This window comes from Mercenaria mercenaria, chromosome 15 (genome assembly GCF_021730395.1).
Source record: "Mercenaria mercenaria strain notata chromosome 15, MADL_Memer_1, whole genome shotgun sequence".
NCBI classification, from domain to species: Eukaryota; Metazoa; Mollusca; class Bivalvia; order Venerida; family Veneridae; genus Mercenaria; species Mercenaria mercenaria.
The window spans coordinates 67086108-67106722 of NC_069375.1; the positions used below are offsets into that span (position 1 = coordinate 67086108).

Sequence of the window (20615 nt, forward strand, 5' to 3'; positions counted from 1 at the left end):
TTGCGACCAGCATGGATGCAGACCAGCCTGCGCATACGCGCAGTCTAGTCAGGATCCATGCCGTTTGCTTTCATAGTCTATTGCAATTAGAGAAACCGTTAGCGAACATCATGGATCCTGACAAGACTGCGCGTATGCGCAGGCTGGTCTGCATCCATGCTGGTCGCAAAGTCACTATGCTGGTTTTCGCACGGCGCGGCTCATATATTTTAATGAAGTGAAGGAGTTTTAAACCCATTATGTTGGTTTTCTCATGACGCGACTCATATACATCGCTAATACAGAAATCAATATATTTAGAGAAAACAACAAGGTATAACTTAAAAACAAAAGACTTAAGTTTGCCAAGTCGGCACTGATGATGACTGGAGAGACACCATACGATTCTAAGAAAATTTAAGCTGTATTTTTTCTTTCACTGTAGTGCATCTGATATTTCACCAATTTAAACGGGTTAACGAATAACATATTTAAAATAAGCGTAATAACGTTAAACATTGTATCTCATATATCATACATCGTAAATGAAGGACTTCATACACCAACAGTTACAATCATTAGTGTGACAACTTTACATACGTCTGTGTTAGCCTTATATAATATCACCGCTTAATATTCTCAACGGATACACTATTTATGATTGGACATGGCTGCATGTTGTTTTATAAGATATTTTGATTTGTTTTGTATAAGTGTGCGGCAGAGATTTTTGCTTAAAGGGATAGGCAATGTTGTTTTGATGATCATCACATCTGCTGGGATTTCTTTAAACATTTAAATAAGTGAAAGAATTTTCAAAATCGACTTAAAAATGAGAAAGTTATGAGCACCTACATATTTGATCAAAATTGCTGCCATTTTGTTTCCATGGCAACAAAAACAAAACAAAATGGCAGTATGTTTTTAATTTCTAGACACGAATTTGAATTGTATTTACTAGTTTCTGTAAAACAGTTTGCCGCCATAATGAAAGAAATTACCATATTTCACAAACTACGAGTACACTCAAGAAACCTACAAAATTGATCTATTTGAAAGGTTATTAGCTAAATTAAGAATGCAGCAGTGTGTAAATGACGTCATAAACACACAAAATGGCTGCCTCCATGATCAGCAATTCTTTTAAAATTCAAACTGTCATATCCTTTTTAATAATGGCTCGATTTCAAACATTCTTTCAGTGTTATGGAAGGCTTGGGAATGGCTTTCATATGAAATTAGCTTCTTGTCAGGCTTTTTCCTTGTCAAGCTTTAAGATAATTTATGTCGTTATTTAAAAGATTGTTTCGTCATTTGATGACTTTTATTTAAGAAATATTTTTTGCTGCATTGGCACACAAATTTGCAAATAGGCGCTTCGACTTTATACCACAATATTTAAGTATCAGTTATCTACAATGCACCATTCATGAATACAGAGACTGAAAAACTTTGGTTCTAATTAGCGAAGTAGTTTCCGAAGAAAATAGAGTTGAAGAGTAAGTGATATGTGTGTGTGTGTGTGTGTCCTAGTGATAAAGCGAAGTTATAAATTTTGTGGCGGTAGTACCAGCTTGCTTATTACTTGCACTCTCCCAGAGTTTTTATTATTTTGTTCCTTCAGATCCTGGAGCCTAATAATCATTATTTATAACAGTGCTCCCTTAAAAAGTTTTCGATGGGCGTGAAGTGTGTATACATATTCCTCTCTTGGACAGCCTCGACTAAACTGGATATGGTAATGTTTTGTTGCATCCCATACGTCCACAGAAGCTTTTAAAAAAGGTTCTTTTACCATAACATAGAACATGAACATAAAGTGATACGTAGCCGTTAAGTTATACGAATCAAGCGTGTGACGAGGAGTTCATTCTTAATCTTCTGTTATTAATTTTAAAAAGTAACACATGATGAAATTTAATGTTTGACATCCTTTATGTTCATTGTAATAAATATTGCCTTCGCAGTCGTTCCCGTTATCATTTCCTTTTTTCTTCAGAAATTTAATTTCGTCCGTAAGCAATTCTATGTGAAATCAAATGTACCAAACAACTCCTCTCTCATCAGCTGTAACATACTAGGATAGATTCGTATACTTCCGGCGTCATTATTAACGATGGAATCTACTATGTTTGATTGCCGTAACTCAGGACAACTTGTTCTCGTAACTAATGTTACGGTCGCTTACGCATAGCGTGTAAGTTTAAAACCAACCTCTGACAATTGCGTCAGGGAGTCGACGTTTTGGCTCAGTTGTTAGAACATTGGACTTCCACCCGCATGGTCCGGGATTGAATCCCACCAAAGGCAGTTTGGCCTTTTCATCATTGAACAAATCTGTCCTCTTTAATTTGTATTATGGCAAGAAGTCGTAACTCGTCAGAGATACGGACTTTATCTCGTGCCGAAAATGGTACTTTCTATCCCGAAATGGCTTACATATCATCATTAATGATTACTCCTTTTAAGAGGGGAAATGTAACGGCCGCTTAATCATAGTTTGAAAGTTTAAAACCAATCCCTGCGTCAGGGAGTCGACTCTTTGGCTCAGTGGGTAGAACATTGAACTTCCACCCATGCGACCCCGGTTCGAATAAAGCCTCAGGCACTAGGGATTTTTCGTCATAAGAATTCTTTCTCTTCAATTTATGTTAAACAATTTATCTCTTTTTAACAGTGGTAGGTCTTCGTGACCGTTTAGATTGTTCCCCATCAACAAATATGTGACAACAAACCTATCAAATTCTCAAAAGTATGTTTTTATTCTGTTATGATTTTACTAAGGTATTTAAAGACAAAATACTGAACTACTTGTTTTTCTTTGCAAAGTAAAGAAGCGGGGGTGTATTTGTAGCATCTCAATTTGAATGTAAAGTCGCAAAAGAATAAGAATGTCATATTGTTTTAAGTCAATACTTTATTGAAGCAGCAAGCAATTCTAACAAACAAAATAACAACAGTCAACAGTTAAACACAGCACATTGCTAGAGCTTATGCGAAAGAGTATATTAAATTCAAAATCTCGTCGGCATCAAGTTCTGTCATATATTTCCTTGAGCATCTGTAAGAACCATATATAACAGGGTGGAGTTGTCAAGTCAATGCAGGTTAGTAAGCTGTAAGATTAAATATATAAAGAACTATAACAACATATAAAAGACGCATGTTACAACAGAATGCGTAAATACTATAAATTATGTTAAAAGACTAGTAACTTCAATGTAAGTTATTCATAATGTTTGCAATTTACGCTCTACTTTTTATGTATCTTTGGAAACACTGCGGTACAAAGAAAAAAAAACTCCAATAGATGTTCACCAAAAAAAGATTAGTAATAATCATGGCATACTTCTGAAAATAACCTGTTTGTAAATTTGTTTTGCGGGATCGTATATAAATTAACGTACAAAAAGTGATTCTTACATTTCATCAGAGAAACACCACCACCTGCACCTCCTCCAAAACCACCACCAATTCCTCCACCTATACCACCAGCGGCTCCACCTCCAATGCTTCCCCCACCAACTCCTCCACCAATTCCACCGCCAAAACCAGCACCAGATCCGCCCCCACTAACAATACTGACTACAGGGCCACCTCTTGCGCCTCCCATTCCCCCGTATCCACCGCCATAGCCTCCTCCAAATCCTCCTGCAGATCCGCCTCCATAATTTCCAGCTCCTGTGTTTAATAAAAATAAAATTTAAGAAATACTGATATGCACTAGCTAGACATTTATAAGACATGTATCATATAGGGCCATATCACCAATCCTGCTATTTGGGCAAATCAAGATTTAATATATACAATAATTCAGACTGACAGATAATTTATAACAAAAGCAACGCTTTTAAAACTTCGACATGTACATGAAATTTAGGAAATGAAACCTTTCGTGTTGTATGTTTCGATCGACTGGTTTGTTAAATAGTTTATTATGATTTCTCACCGGCTCCACCGGCTCCACCTCCAATTTCGCCTCCAACAATAATAACTCCGCCTTCAGTACTGATTCCCATACTACCACCCCCACCTATGCCATATCCACCTGTATTATACAAAATGAGGATACAGTTTCAAATAAACTCCTGTGATTACGTTTGATACATTAGCTAATAATCTATAACAATCGTATTAGATTTATCTTATAAAAGAAATGTTCATACCTCCGTATCCGCCACTGTAAGATCCGCCTCCAGTCATTCCACCCATTTCTACGTAACCGCCCCCATAACCACCACCGTATCCGCCTCCATAAACTCCACCTCGTCTCATGCCACCCATTATTCCATACCCACTCCCATATCCACCGCCGTAACCACCTCCATATCCGCCACCAGTGCCTTTAATATATATCTATATTATACTAGTTATGGATGTCATGACATTAGTCGTGCATGATATCTTATTAACAGAAAAGTACAAAGCAAATATTGCATTAGAAATAGCTATATAGATCATATTTTTGTTGGTGGGGGGCGTATAAAATATATTAAAGCTTTATGTAAGTAACCCTTAAAAGTCAAAATATGCATTTTCAAAAAACGTACCACCGACTCCACCGGATGATAGACTTATTACTACACCGCCGCTGCTACCACCTTGTCCGCCTCCCATTCCAGTGTATCCACCCCCGTAGCCACCACCAAAACCGCCACCGTATCCACCACCCATTCCGCCGCCATATTTTCCGCCGCCCATTCCACCTCCGTATCCGCCTCCATACCCTCCACCGTAACCACCTCCTATATTTCCTCCACCAATACCGCCTCCTGTAACCAAAACAACTCCGCCGCCGGTACCACCACCAACACCCACACCACCGATGCTTCCACCACCGACACCTCCTCCTATTCCACCGCCAAATCCGCCTCCAGCTCCTCCACTACCACCCACACCACCGATGCTTCCACCACTGACACCTCCTCCTATTCCACCGCCAATTCCACCGCCAGCTCCTCCACCACCACCAGTCACAATTACTACACCTCCGCCTGAGCTCCCACCACCACCTCCAAATCCTCCTCCATATCCTCCTTCGTAACCGTAACCCCCTGAAGGAAATACAAAAAAACATGCATACATATATATAGTTCAAGTTATATGTATACTTTTGTTCAATCGTAAAGTCTTATTACGTTTACCGTACACTGCTTAAAATAACACCGTCTCGATAGCCTAGTGGTAGAGCGCCCGCTTCGACAGCGGGAGGATGTGGGTTCGATCCCTGGCCGCGTCATAAAAAAGACGGGAAAAATGGTATCGGTAGCTTCATCGCTTGGTGCTCAACATTTAGATTTAAGAACTGGGACAGGTCAGCCCGGTGTCAGTATAATGTAAATGGGTGGAGTACCATTTCATGTGTCTACAGCGTAATATTCCAGTGGTGAGGCAGCACTATCAAGCTTGGCACATTGCTTCAATTTTCATACTGTCTGTGTTAGGGATATGCAGTAATTCAATTGCTTCTTCTATTCTGCAAAGTTGAACAGTATTTGACTGTCTTTGCATGTTCGACAACATAACTCCGAATATTATAAACACGTCATCCGAAATTTCAAACATATCTGGTTTTGATTTTTAATCTAACGTTAAAATGTAATTTAAGGTCCATAATGCTTAAAATGCTTTAAAATTTTATTCTTAAAACAGATTACAGCTTTCCTAATAGACATTTGCGAATTTATCCGATGCCGAATCCGAATCTGACTTCGGGTATACTTTAGGGACTTTCTCAAAACATTTAGTGGTTCAAATGATAAAAATGGTTGTTGGCTAACATTTTTACGTTGAACTGTTTTTATCGATTGACTACACATTTTTATGCTCCCCGAAGGGCGAGCATATAGTTGTCGCTTTGTCCGTCCTTCCGTCTGTCCGTCACACTTTTGTCCGGTGTATAACTTGAACCTTCACGAAATGATAAAGGCTATTGACGGAAAGTGGAGTGTCAAAGAACCATAACTCTACTACACCTAGTTTTTGAATTATCTCCATTTATTTTAAAAAACAAGGCTTGTCCGGAGCATTACTTAAAAATTGTTAATGGTATGTCATTGAAACGTCACAAAATGATTGATGGCCATTGACAAGAAGGGCAATGTCAAATAACCATAAACTCTACCTTACCTACTTTTTGAATTATCTCCCGTAAGCACATGCATCGGGTAGCATCATTCGGTTTTACCGATTCCTTGTGCTAAACTGACTACCATACTTACCTAGTTGTCGTCCGAATAAATGCAAACTTTTACTGTCTGCAGGTCATACTGAAGACATTAAACAGATTGCTACCATGTTTTTCTGAATTTTGTCCACCATGTTTCTAAGAAGTTGTCGAAATACGTCGAACTTTACACGTTTTAGTTTCTTTAAGTTAATCGTCCCCCACCCCCCACTCCCACCCTAAAATCGCCGGAGCATAGGTAATTCGACTTTGTTTCGGGTGAAAAAAGTGCAAAATATATGTATTTTTTTCTCTCTCGCTACGCTCGCATACGTAATTTATCTCTTGTTCTGGGTGAAAAAATAATATATCTGCATTTTTTCTCGCATGCTACGATCGCATATGTAATTATATTTTGTTCTGGGTGAAACATATAGAATATGCATTTTTCTCTCTCGCTACGCGCACATATGTAATTTATCTTTTGTTCTGTGTTGAAAATATAAAATATGCGTTTTTCCTCGCTCGCTACGCTCGCATAGGTAATTTATCTTTTGCTCTGGGTGAAAAATATATAATAGGGGAGACAGGGGCAAGTCGGGACAAAAATACTCATCGAACCGTTCTGTGTATTTCTAACACATTCGGCAAAATGTTTTAGCAATGCATTGCAATTTCTTCAAGAATATTTACTCGCTTTGTATATTGAATGAGTATTTATCAAAATAGACTTGTCCAAACTAACAAGGTATGATGTTCCAAGTTGCCCGTCGTTGGGGCAAGTTGGAACACGGACAGGGGTAAATTGGAACAAATTGAACGGGTGACCTAGTTTTTAACCCCACATGACCCAGATTCAAACTTGACCTTGAGCTCATCAAGACAAACATTCTGACCAATTCTTATGAGTTTTAAACTTAAACCGTGGACTCTAGATTGTTAACAAGATTTTCCGTTGATCTTGCCTACTGACCTAGTTTTTGACCCCATATGACCCAGTTTCAAAGCTGACCTAGAGATCATCAAGACAAATATTCTAACCAAGTTTCATAAATATTGGGTCACAACTGTGGCCTCTAGAGTGTTCACAAGGCAAATATTGACGGACGACGGACGCCGACGGACGCAAGACAATGACCGGTCACAATAGCTCATCTTGAGCACTTCGTGTTCTGGTGAACTAAAAATAGCGTATAGATACAATCTGATGTTTCGTCTACAGCAGTATACCAACGTAAGTCAATGCAATTAATTTTACACTGAATAATGGCATTATCGTGGACTAATTTGCATTTGCATTCAAATTATTTTTGCAGACAGAAAAGAAAAATAACGCTTTCTTTAGACACCCAAACGACCAATAGACCTAGATGAGGCTAGTCGGAACAGTGTTCCAACTTGCCCCGACCACGCTGTTCCAGTTTATTCCAACCACGTGTTACCTTCTGTCATTGTCTTGTGAAAACGCGCCGATGACAATGATTCAAATTGTAGTGTTTCAGATGTTAGCCCAGAAAAGAGACTTTTGAATCATGCATAACGATAAACAATGTTTAGACTATACTCATGATGTTTGAAACAAAACATGTACAAAATGCGAAAATCTACTTACGGAGTCGAAAATTAAACTTTTCTCACTCCGCCTTTTGTTTTGACCTCCCGCCATTGCAACTTTTGGTGAGAGCAGGTACTGGTTACGCCAGTCTTATACCTCATCAAATATCGTGTACATTATTAACATATTAAAGTTATCGCCCTTGTTCCTACTTACCCCGTGTTCCAACTTACCCCGGTTTCCCCTTTGCATTTTTTTCTCGCTTGCTACGCTCGCACAATAAAAATCTGACAATGTTTCTATAAGCTCCTATAACGCTCTTTACCATTTCAACGCTAATAGCCCTTGGTAACCCCTCCCTATAAAAATCCTCAGAAATCGGGCTTAGAAATTCCATTCCGGGATACTTACCAAGAATAACTTTGACAAGCCATAACACATGGACTATAATTGTTATTTGGGTTGATTTTGTCACAAAAGCTGTCTTTTTTTTATAAAGTACCTAAGGTCACCTAGAATGCACCATTTTGTATAATAAAGGGAGATAATTCAAAACTAGGTAAGGTAAAGTTATGATTCTTTGACACTGCACTGCACTTTGTCGCAATGGCCTCTATGATTATGTGAAGTTTCAATCAAATGCCATTGATACTTTTCAAGTTATACACCGGACAAAAGTGTGACGGACAGACGGAAGGACGGACAAAGCGACAACTATATACTCGCCCTTCGGGGAGCATAAAAGTATATAGTCAATCGATAAAAACAGTTCAACGTTAAAATGTTAGCCAACAACCATTTTTATCATTTGAACCACTAAATGTTTTGAGAAAGTCCCTAAAGTATACCCGAAGTCAGATTCGGATTCGGCATCGGATTAATTCGCAAATGTCTAATAATAGTTTTGCATAATTACATGGTCAGACAAGCACTACTTTTCTTATTGTACATGCACTAATTTAGTTAGTTTGTTTGTTTGTTTTGGGTTAAACGCCGTTTTTCAACAGTATTTCAGTCATGTAACCGACAGGCAGTAAACCTGACCAGTGTTCCTGGATTCTGTACCAGTACAAACCTGTTCTCCGCAAGTAACTGCCAACTTCCCAAACGAATTATCAGAGGTGGAGGACAAATGATTTCAACCACAATTTTTTTTATCAAATCTTCACGGTGAACACACGCCCCGCCCGGGGATCGTACTGGCGACTCCGCGATCCGTAGGCCAACGTTCTCCCTGGCTAAGCGGGTGGGCCTGCTGTAGTTACAGCAATAAATGGAGGTATTAAAAAGCTATAAATAAAACATTCTAATATATTCAGCAATATTCAAACCTTCGACGAATGTTAAGGACAAAAATTTTAGATATAAGATTAACAAGAAATTAATGTATCTATTGTTCATCATGGCAAATGTGGCAGCCACATTTTATACAAAAGTATTAGGAGCCTTTAAATATTTTCAATTGTATTTATTCAATTACTTTGGAAATATAACTTCTTACAAAATGCACTTTGACACAGTTCCTGTCTTAATACATATTCGATTTAGTTATCAATAAACAATACACAAATAAAAAAGGAGAACGATCAACGATCCTTGAACGCAGCTCCAGAAACAAACTTTGTGCATATAGACGTTAAAAATAATTATACTCATAAAAAATGCCTAGGCAAAGTACAACATATAATAGAGAATTAAACTAAACAAAACATTACACGAAAACATAAGAATACTGCCCAAGAAAGGTTAGTAATTACCACTGGGTAATTTGAATTAGATGGCACGCGTCATACCTCACAATATTTCAAGGTGGCAGAGCCGATTATATCAACCTAACAGAAAATAAGAACTTTGTCTATAAAATTATTACTTTATACACACGTATGTTTAATGAACTATTTGCTATCAAGTACAGTTTGTCGGTTTCCATATGTTTCAGAGGTTGGATAACTGAATGCACCTTATGTAGAAAAGATTAAGACATTAGTTAAGATTAAAAGGAACACTATTTGTTAGTCCTAGACTACATGACATAATGAACATCTGCAAATTATAACATATTTTAACACAGGCTTTTGTAATATTGAGCACATAAATTATTCAAGAATTCGGAACTTTAATCAAAAATAATCCAGTGAAATAAGTACTTTAACAGAACTTCATTGTAAATATTGCAGGGTAAATCACTTCTACAAGAATGATTTGTTTGTTTGTATGTTTTGGGTTTAACGCCGTTTTTCAACAATATTTACGAAGTGATTGAGCAAAAAGTAATGTTTTTATGAACAAAAATGTAATGTCCACTGATAATATTTCAAACATGGGTACGTTAAAGTTCTAAAGTAACTACATTAAAACACAACTGAAATTAAGGACGAAATAGGTTTAAAGAATGAAACTAGTAACGAAACAATAAAATGGAAAAAAGTGGAAACAATGAACGGATGCTATCGTAGTCAACACTTGCACCAAGCTAAGTTACAAGTGTGGTGTGGAAAAACGGTCGAATAAATTAAAAATTCTAAAGAATGGTGTTTCAGCCTTTGGTTTGTGAAGAGAATGCATCGATTAAAAGAAATATTCGGCAATGATGTTAGTGTATGTACGTTCGGATTTGGCACTATGCAGTAAATGGGTTGAAATTGTATACTTCGGTGCACGAATGCGTGTGATAACATGTTTATAAGATAAATAATTGGATGACTTACCTTTACCGACGGCCAAAGCAGTCCCGACGAGAAGTGATAGTATTATAAATGTCCTCATCTTGAACTAATTTTCTGGAAAAAGAAAAAAATGTATTGAGAAATATTAAGTTTATTGTACTCTAAAATTAAATCAAACATGTATATCTAAAATATAAATACTCATTGGTGAAAGTATGTGCGAGGATATTACCAGATATATAGCATGTGCATAATAATAATAAAAAACCTTGGAAATGTAGCAGTGATAGAATTTATTTTATTCCATTTTTAATTTAGTTTTGCAGAAAAGAACGTTAAACCTAGTAAATGTAATATTCACTAATGCAATTGTAACTGAAGTAGCGTGCATCTGAATAGATGTAATACATTTACCTGCAAAAATTTAAGATTAAGAAATAATCAACCTATCTTTTATAATGCATAATCTTCTTAAGCAGTTGTAGGAATTATTACGCAATAAAAAAAAAATGAATGACTTACCTGTTTTTGTATGGATGCTCAAAGAGAAGTGGAGAATGCAGTACTACAGGCATTTCTTCTGCCTTATATAGTGTTTGCCTAAAACGGTATGATGCAGTCTCATAAATCAATCAATCGTCCTGCATGCACGAACTTTATTACCTGATTCTGCAAAAATTGCATGTTTTATGATATAAAACCACATTTAAATGTTAACACGAAGAATATGGTCACAGACAAAATATGCCTATAGGTGTTTAACATGTACCGAGCGCAATAAAATAAGATAAATTTTAATATGGGTTAATGTTCTACTGATGGGGTGTCTAAATTAAACATGATATTTTCTTTTAAGATATGAAACTTTTACGACTTTAAGTACAATAATGAAAAGACAGACTGAAATAAATGTTAAATGTCGCCTTTGAACTCAATTGCGAAATTATATTTTGTTTCCGTAAGAATATTTTTTTTTGCATTAATCATAGCAATCAATACTTTGGCATTCAATCCTTAAGTTGTGCTTATTTATCTGTTACTACACCCTAATAAATAAATAAATAAATAAATAAATAAATAATACTCGTACAGAAACAATATATATATGTATCTTGGACAGAATATTGAATTAAATAACAAAAATGGGGTATTTAAGATATTTGTCAATATCAGCGTTGTATCCAATATACCTGGAAATCTGTGTAGCCTTCGCTATCCAAAATAATTCGCTGTCTCCAATTGTTCCCAGCTTGATGTTTAGTTCAAAGCAATTACATTTACTCAATATACATGTTCAGTATATTTGAAAAAAGGTAAGTGCAGTGATAAAAAATGGATATTTAGGCTTGTAGTGATCTTTGGCGAGCTTTCCTATTTCCTGGTTTTTAGTCATTTACTTATTATTGCAAGATACTGCTCGTGTTGCATTAAAGATATTTGAGTAGGACTTTTCAGTCACAATGCAGGCATGACCTTAATCTAGTTTCTCAATGCCTTAAGGTTATCATAAGCATTATTGAAGTTCATACAGGTCTGTCATCAAAAATTATAAAATATTTCAATGTATTTGAACAAAACGAAAGGCAATAAATTGTCAATGATTTAGTACAAAGATTATCTTATACCAGCGAAAATTTCATGCTAACTCTCATGTAAATAAAACATACGCTTGTAATCGGCTACTTTAGTAGAAGGCGGAATAACAAGGGATACACCATTTAGTGCAAAAAGAAGGAAAGAAGAAAAAGCAGTTCGGTTAACATATGCCTTAAGAACGGACTCGTATATCTTAGAATACAATTATATTTTAAAACGGTCACGTTACATTAACTACGGAAAGTGGTTTTATCTTAGTATTTAAGAGGAGATATATTCAAAACTCATGAAACTCATTTAGATAAAATTCTCCAGTACAAACATCTAAGTATTTGGAGAAAACAACACGAAATGATATAGATATTGATTTTGTCCGAGTAACATGATAATTATGATTTTAGTTTAAATATATTTATTCGCAAATAATTTCAAGATACTTACAGTTCTTTACAGATGATACAATAACTTGACGAGTGGAGTTTGAACCAGAAGCCTTTTGCTTATTGAAAGATTCGTTCCACTATAAAAATTCACGATATTCGACTTATGACATAACGGAACACATGCAATAGTGAGCGATTGGCTGCATCATAAATATCAAGAAAATGATCTTTGGCAAAATTTAACAGCATTGTAATTTTTTATAGAACAGAAGTAAGGAGAGCGACTGAAGCGATTGATAATGGGTGTCATTATTAAAAAGTGTTACCTTGCTTATCAAAGCGTTGTTACTTTTCTATAAATAATTGAACAGCTGATAGCGAGTAAGATATGGAACAAAAAATGGCAAAGATGTTCCCGTTTGTGAAGAAAGTACCAAATTTTGCATGAAATTACTTTAAGGTATCTCAAATCCTACAAGAGGAGGAGACACGCTATATCTTCATTCGAACCTCCTTTTAAATCAGTTTAAAAAGGGAGGTAAAAACTGCCTTGAAAAATATTTTTTCTTTAAATTTAAATTTGTCTATAAAGTAATGTTTCATATAATCTAAACATGGATGACATTTCACTAGCATAGACAAAAAACCATTTGGTATTGTCAAATATACAACGTTTACTCCAAAATACTCTTATTTTTCAAGATACATACTAAAAGGTAATCAGATTTTACTGTATGTTTAATTCAAAGCTGCGTGTGAAAGGATGTTTCTTATGAAGAACACATGAAAGTTTGTATTTAAGTATTATAATGTATACTGGATCAAAAATGAACTACATATACAATTTGTTGGCTTGAATAGACCAAAACATGAGGCCCTCAAAGGGGTACTACCTTTTGTTTATTTCAATTAAATATATCTAGAACTATTTCAAAAATTTTATTTCATTACCTTAACCATTATAACCCTTGAAACAAAATTATTCAATTAAATTTTATACGCATTCAATATACATGATTCTGGAAAAATAATACGAGGTCATTCAAGGAAAAATGGTTAAAAATCACAATTTAAGGGCAAATTATTATTTCATTCGTTAAAATATCATATAACTGAACTTAACATAAGTAAAGAAATAGAATTCATGGATCTTATAAATAAAATATCAAAAAGGTAAAAATATTTACATGTTTAGGTCCATGAGGTAACCTATATATCTTGATTTATTAAGGCAATAAATTTATATAAAAAGAGAGGCCTTACAATGATCCATTTTTTTATGTTACATAAATGTGTATGAAATAATCATGTTTTCAAATCCACTGACTCATCCAAAAACCCATAACATAAAAAAGCTTATATTTACACCCAATCAACAGATATCTAAGAATTGTAATAGGTTTTCCAATACTTCTCTAATACATTTGTTTGACAAATTTATATTTACAAGAATGTGTTATTGCACTGGCATTTGATTGGTTCTATGAAGTGTATATAGTAATGAAAGTCAATTGTCATTACTGGTCAATCCAGATTCATCAGAATTAAGCGATGCAAGGGTCACAATTAAGGTATACAGAAACTAGATAGAAAACTGGCGCGGAAAACAAATCATAGTAGTCGCAAAATGGCGCATTCAAAAAGTCCTCCTACATTGCCCTGTAGAGCTTTTTTCATTCCTTTGTTACATTTTTTTTTTTGCTGAAATCACATAATAGATCTATCCTTGACATATAGGAAACAGTTTCGCAATAATATGATAGCATGACAGATTTATTATGGAAATATAGGTCATACAATTTGGGGTACCATTTTTAGTCCATATTGTAGTTGGTTTGTTTGACTGTTTGTAGTACACGAGCCCAAATTTTCTTTTGATATTTTTTTTAGCACTGACAATATTCTTTAAGGAAATGTAAAAATATAAGTTAAAGACATTTAAAACGGTCCTGCTCTATGCTGTAGCCATTTGAAATTTGCCAATTTTATCCAGAATAAAGAAGGCCAGCTATTTAGTATGTTCATACCTTAATGTCTCTCCCAAAACATGGCTTCGAAAAATATTAGAAATATGAACATCAGGTAATTTAGATGTTTTCATGTTGTCTATTTCCTTTTGGAACTAGAATGGCATCTGGCACCATTTACCGACTTACAGCTTGATACCTTTGTTTATAACATAACCACGTATTGTTCCAAAAGTTTGAAGTCACAACCTGGTGTGCACTAACTCGTATGCGTGCGACATGGTACACATTTGTTTGCCGCAGATGCATAAAAACAAAACCACAAGGGGATACTCTTGCAAGCAACCAACACTGATACACAATGGTATTTTCTATAGTAAAACAGTTTGCTAGATGTAAGCTGTAGCTTCGTTTGGCTATTCCAAACAGTTCTAGTACATGCTGACTGATTCCGTAGCAAGCCGTCTTTTTGGCATAAAAACAAGGACAAAAATCCAACAGAAAAAGACACACCAAAGAACGTAGACTTAAAGCTAACATTTTTTTTATAATTCATTATCTTGTTGTGATACTGGCTCAATACGTTTGCAAAGCATAGGATATCTTTACTTATGGTTAGGCCGTTTTAAATGATTCAAGAAGCGCTCTTAACAACTGCAAGGATAGGTTGTTCTATCATGCAAAGAAATATCAAAATGAAGCCAGAGAATATTTTCCCAGGCAATTAGAGGTAATGAGAGCAGCCCCGTGAGAGATGTTCACGTATGTTGCAAATAACATTATATGTTGCAGAATGTAGACAGGCATTTATAGCATACATTTGCTAATCCTGACAACTTGAAATGGTCAAGAGAACTGGTACTTGGCTATAATTATGCAATATGCTTCATAATTGGCTGCTGCTATGTAAACACATCAATACAACTACAAGAATACATACAAAGTCAGATATAAATGCATCAAGCCAATCCTGTGTACTTAGACATTTTGAAGACATGTGTGCTAGAGAGTGAAAACTGGCAAATTACAGATTTAGTTAAATTTAAAAGGGTTGTTACGCATAAAATTAAAAGTTGTTTGTTTAGGGTAACTTGATCATAACTTCTCTTTCAGCTTTTTAAGTTTATCAGAGACATAATATTATTACATGGGCCGATTTGGAACCTAAGACACAACATGCACTATTTCGTTATTTATCAAAAGGCTTAATGCAAGATAACTATAGCTCAGTATATGTTTATTTTCTAATCGATTAGTCTTTACCTTAAAATATTTACATCTAACCCTATTTGGTCTTTATTTCTGAATCATATTTTCATCTTAAACATATTTTTATATGTAACTGTTTGCGTTCTTGGGGTGTCTGCAGGAAATCACTGCTCTGTGGAGTGGTTCAGTGAGAGAGACCATCTAGTGGTAAAGATGTTGTCAGATCAATAGGATGTCGTCGGTTCAAACCGTACAAAGGTTAATCTATCATACCATACCAGTGTTATTTTCAACAAAGCGGAATTTAGACTGATTCTAAAACCTGAAATCTTGATCAATTTCAAATAAATTAGTATTTGAAAAATAATATAAAATATTATTAAAAATTAAGTCATCCTGTAAATGAAATTTTAAAACAATTTTCCCCCTTTTAGGGCCTCATCTATGCCATTTGTCAGTGTCCTATATATCAAATATGTCTAAAATGTAACTAAATAAATATCATGTCAATATAAGTTACTTATCTAGGTTATAAATTAGCCTTTTTGACGTTGCTTACAAAAATATATGATTAAGATCAATAAAATATAGGTCCCTTTTGGGGCCCCATTTTAAGCTAACTGAGGATAGCGAACAGCGTGTCTCCTCCATTTTTTGAATTCAGCATACTTCAAAATAGTTACATTCAAAGTTTGGTGCTTTCTTCACAAAAGGAAACATCTTTTTCTTATAAACTACTCACTGTGAGAAGATATTGCCGTGGAAACTATCGTCCAAGGAAGGGTTTTCAAATAGCAAGATCTGAAGGGATTGAGCATATTTGTGATATTTCACTGTTTTATGGGTGTCTAATTGAAATATAGCGGCTGCATTCTAGGATATAGTGTTTTGTTATCTCTCTTTAGCTACAGGAACAAAGAGGTGTATCAACGACTTTTTTTACTGAAAAGATCATTAGCAAGAGAGCTATAGTTTGTACGGAGACGGACATGGTATATTTGTGGCGTTTTCCTAGTAGAAATTAGGAATTTTAGTAGAAGTTGAGATCTTTCTTTTGAAAGCATTGAGCTTAGGAGAGCCTCGTTTGTCCTCTAGGAATTTGTTGAAAGGCCGCGCAGCAGATTCAAATGTAGAATCATGATAAAGAGTAGTCCTTGTTCTTGGAATACGAAAGTTGTTTGTATTTCGAAGACTGTATGAATCATCAGAAACAAGCGGGGGACAAAGGTCAAGAAGGTAAGATGGAAGGATGTCGTTTGAAAGTTTGTAGCAAAAGTTAGTTTATGAGTTTTTCAACGACTTTCAAGATTTTCCCAGCCTACTTCGGATATGAGATTTTAATAGATACCAAATTGAATTTAGTCGTACAGGAAACAGTACAAACGGTTACGTATTGAACTTACTCAAGAGCTTCACATTCTGCATGGAAACAATTGTCAAAGATTATATTTTTATACTTCAGTTCTGGTCTGATGAATGAGAGGTATAATAATTCAAGGGATATATGATCGAGAGTATATTTAAACACCCAACTGCCAATAAAAGCCAGACGATGGCGCTGGGGTATGGCATGTCAAACGTTGCAAAATTATATATGTATGTTATTATTATTGTATGTCCGATTCTTATGGTAAAAGTCATTATTGTTATTCTATATTTCGTTATTCTTATTGTATCTTTGATATTGTTATTCAATGTCGTGTCATTCATATTCTAAGAGTTACCATTGTTATTCTGTATGGTCGGTATTGAGGATTTGAGAAGCGGAATCTGAGTCATCAACAACAATTTAAAGGCTGGTGTCATCAGCAAATAGACGGATTTTGCTCGTATATCAGTAATTATGTCATTTATGTATAAACGAAATAGCAGGTGGCTCAGGATTGATCCTTGAGGGGAGGGACACCGGCTTGAAGTTTGTTTCAACATGATTGGGCACCAGGAATTATAACTTTCAGTTTCTTACAGTGAGATAAGAAAGGTACCAGTTGGGAAGTTTACCAGGTATAAACCAAGAAGTTTTACCTTGAAAAGGAGGCCCCTGTGTCATACCCTGTCGATCGCTTTGCTAATGTCGCAAATCACGGCCCTGATCTCTTTGCCCGACTCTACAGCTTCAGTACAAATATGTACAGAAAAGTCGATTAATTTACGAGAGAAGACTGTGGTTCTTTAGATGGTTAAATATGTGTTTGAAGACTACCCTTTCAAATACCTTACCAATGGTGCACAGCAAAGAGATAGAGCAATAGAACGATCACCAGATTTAATGATAGGAGTTACAAAGGCTTCTTTCCAAGAAGCAGGAAATGTAGATGTTGATATAGAATGATTGGAACGATCTGTCAATGGTTGGGACGGTTCTTAAGATAATTCTTTAAATATTCTATTGTTGATTCCACCAGGGCCCGAAGCTTTACCCGTAGGCAGTGAGTTAAGGACATTGAGTGATCGGGATATTTTCGAGCAGAAATGTGGAATGCGATTCTATGATTTGAAGATGTGGTGCCTTTAATTCGTCAAGAAGTGTTTGGTCTCGGAAAAAGTTTGTTAACATATTTACTTTGGAAGTGTAATCTTCTATAGTATTATCTCCATCCAGTAGAGGAGGCGGGTGATGTAATAAATGATTTCACGATAGAACACCATGACCTGAAGTTGTTAGTAGAAGATAATAGTTTGTCTGCTTGGATGGATGTGTGATGTAATTTTGATTTTCTCATTTCATGGACAATAATATTACGAATGTGTTTGAACTTGGTGAGGCTAGACTCTGATCCAAAATGTTAATGCTTAAATGTTTTATATACTCACCGTCTTCTACGCATTATTTTACGGCTGTGTGTAGTGAGCCAGTGGGGGTCGCTAAGTCTAACGATAATGTGTCTATTTGGAAAACAATGTTTGCATGCATTAAGAATTTCTGAAGTTATATTATGAACATAGGTGTCAATGTTAGTGTGTTCAGTATTCCAGTCTATACTAGTTATACTTTCTCGCAAACGTTGGTAGTGATCTTTGTCGAAAAGCCAAATGTGTCTTTTGAATGACTACTATTCGACTTTTTAAAGTTAAGGAGGCTGCAAGATGAATGCAGTTTTCTATAAGAGAATGTAGTTGATTGTCAGTATTTTGGAGTCTGTAGAAGTTGCCAAAAAGAAGACGTTTAGTTGAAGTGGAAAGCGCTATACAAATACATTTGACCCCGGATTTTTCCAGGTCACAACGTCTTGAATAGCGCAGGGAATGTCTGAATTTAAACCATCACACCACCATGGCTATCATCAGTTCGGTCACACTGGTCTGGTTCGTGGCATATTGTTAGTAATAAGTCAGTTGTGTCGATGGAAGGGTTCAGACATGTTTCGGAAAAATAGAGAATATCAAAGTTTTCATACTCAGACTGGAGAATATCGATCTTATTCTAATATCTTCTTCATTATAATGATGTGTTTTGATCGGTCTATGCTCTTTATGAAGTAGCAAGAGGAGTCGGAGGAATACTAGTGTAATCTTGATATGATTTTAACGAAACAAAAGCGGCAATCTTTCTTTCACAGTTACTGTATCTGATATTTAGCTAATTGTAAACGTTTACACGAATAACATATTTGAAATAAGCGTAATATCGTTAATCCTAGTGAGGACACATCTAAATACACGTCAAAGGATATTGGACAACTCGTGGAAAATTGGGAATCAAAATTTGCTGATGTTTATAAACAGTTGGAAATTGTTAATTTGGGATGGCAGAAGGAAATTGCAATAAACAAGGAATTTCGGGAGAAGCTGGCGATTCAAGAACATGCTATTGAAAAACTACGTGGTCAAAGGGATGTACAGTCTATAATAAGAAAAGGTAAAATTCAACCTGGATATATATATTTAGCGCTTGAAAATATTCATTTGCTTTGGTTTGTTTGCCTTGTATCTCCTAATCTCTCTTGAGAACTGACAATGGTGTCTCTTAATATTAGCTGTTTGCTAACTCGTAAATGAATTTCTTGATACACCAACAATTTACAATTATTAGGGTGTCTATTGTACGTACACCCGTGTTAACATAATATTGTACCCAGCCAAATAGCCTAATATTCTCAAAGGACACAACATTTATAATTGAGCAAGGCAACACATTGTTTGGTAAGATATTTTTTTTGTTTAAGTGTACTGTATATTGTTTAGCTCAACTGAATTATTTTCATTATTTCAAAGATTGTTTTGATCTACTTTACAGATTATATTTTATTTTAGAAATATGTTCCCTCTGATGCACATATATTTTCAAATTGGCACTTCGACTAAATACCACACTAATTAAGTATCAAGTATCTGCCATGCGCCGATCATGAATACATTGAGTAAAAACCTTTGTTTTAATTAGTAAGATAGTTTTAGCAGAAAATAGAGTTGAAGTGTAAGTCGTTAGTGTTTGTCCCGGTGGTAATGTAAAGTTATAAACGATGTTTTGGCTACACAAGCTTGCGTATTACTTGCACCTACTTAGAGTGCTAATTGAGATCTTGGGGCCTTTTTAATCATTATCTATAATAGTGCTCTCATAAAACCTTTGATGTGGGCTTTAATGGTGTATACTAATTCCTCTCTTGGACAGCTCGGAAAAAACTTCATACGCTTTGGTAATGCTCTATGCCCACGGCATCTTTTACCATTTTCTATTTTCAGAAGAAATTTAGTTTCATCCGTCAGCAACTGTATGTAAAATCAAATGTACTAAACAACTCGCCTCATTAGCTGCGAAATAACGGGATATATCTGTATGTTTTCTATTTCATTATTAGCGACGTAACCTACTGTCTGGTTGTTGTAACTCAGAGCAACACAAATTTTACTCTTTTAGGTAGGTATACTAGGAATAGTTTAAATATTGAATACATCTCAAATATTTAAAAAATCCACTGTCAACATATATAAAATAAAACAAAGCTATTCAGTTTTCAAAAGTATGTTGTTTTTTGTGCAGCTGAGATTTTATGATGTTCCCAGTAAATTTGGAGTTAAAATGCTGAAATACATTTTTCTTTACACAAAAAATGACAACGAAAGAGTTTTTGTAGCACCTCTATATAATGT

General features: G+C 35.3%; 1 protein-coding gene across 1 annotated transcript; it reads right to left on the minus strand.

The window, feature by feature from the left end:
* Positions 1-2878: 2878 nt before the first annotated feature.
* On the minus strand, positions 2879-10483 carry LOC123562646 (uncharacterized). Its single transcript, XM_045355267.2, has 6 exons — positions 10409-10483; positions 4530-5033; positions 4146-4322; positions 3929-4027; positions 3403-3660; positions 2879-3095 (listed from the first exon to the last, which is right to left on the minus strand). The coding sequence occupies exons 1-6, from the start codon at positions 10464-10466 to the stop codon at positions 3088-3090; spliced, it is 1104 nt and encodes a 367-aa protein (XP_045211202.2). The 5' UTR covers positions 10467-10483; the 3' UTR covers positions 2879-3087.
* Between the last annotated feature and the right edge of the window lie 10132 nt (positions 10484-20615).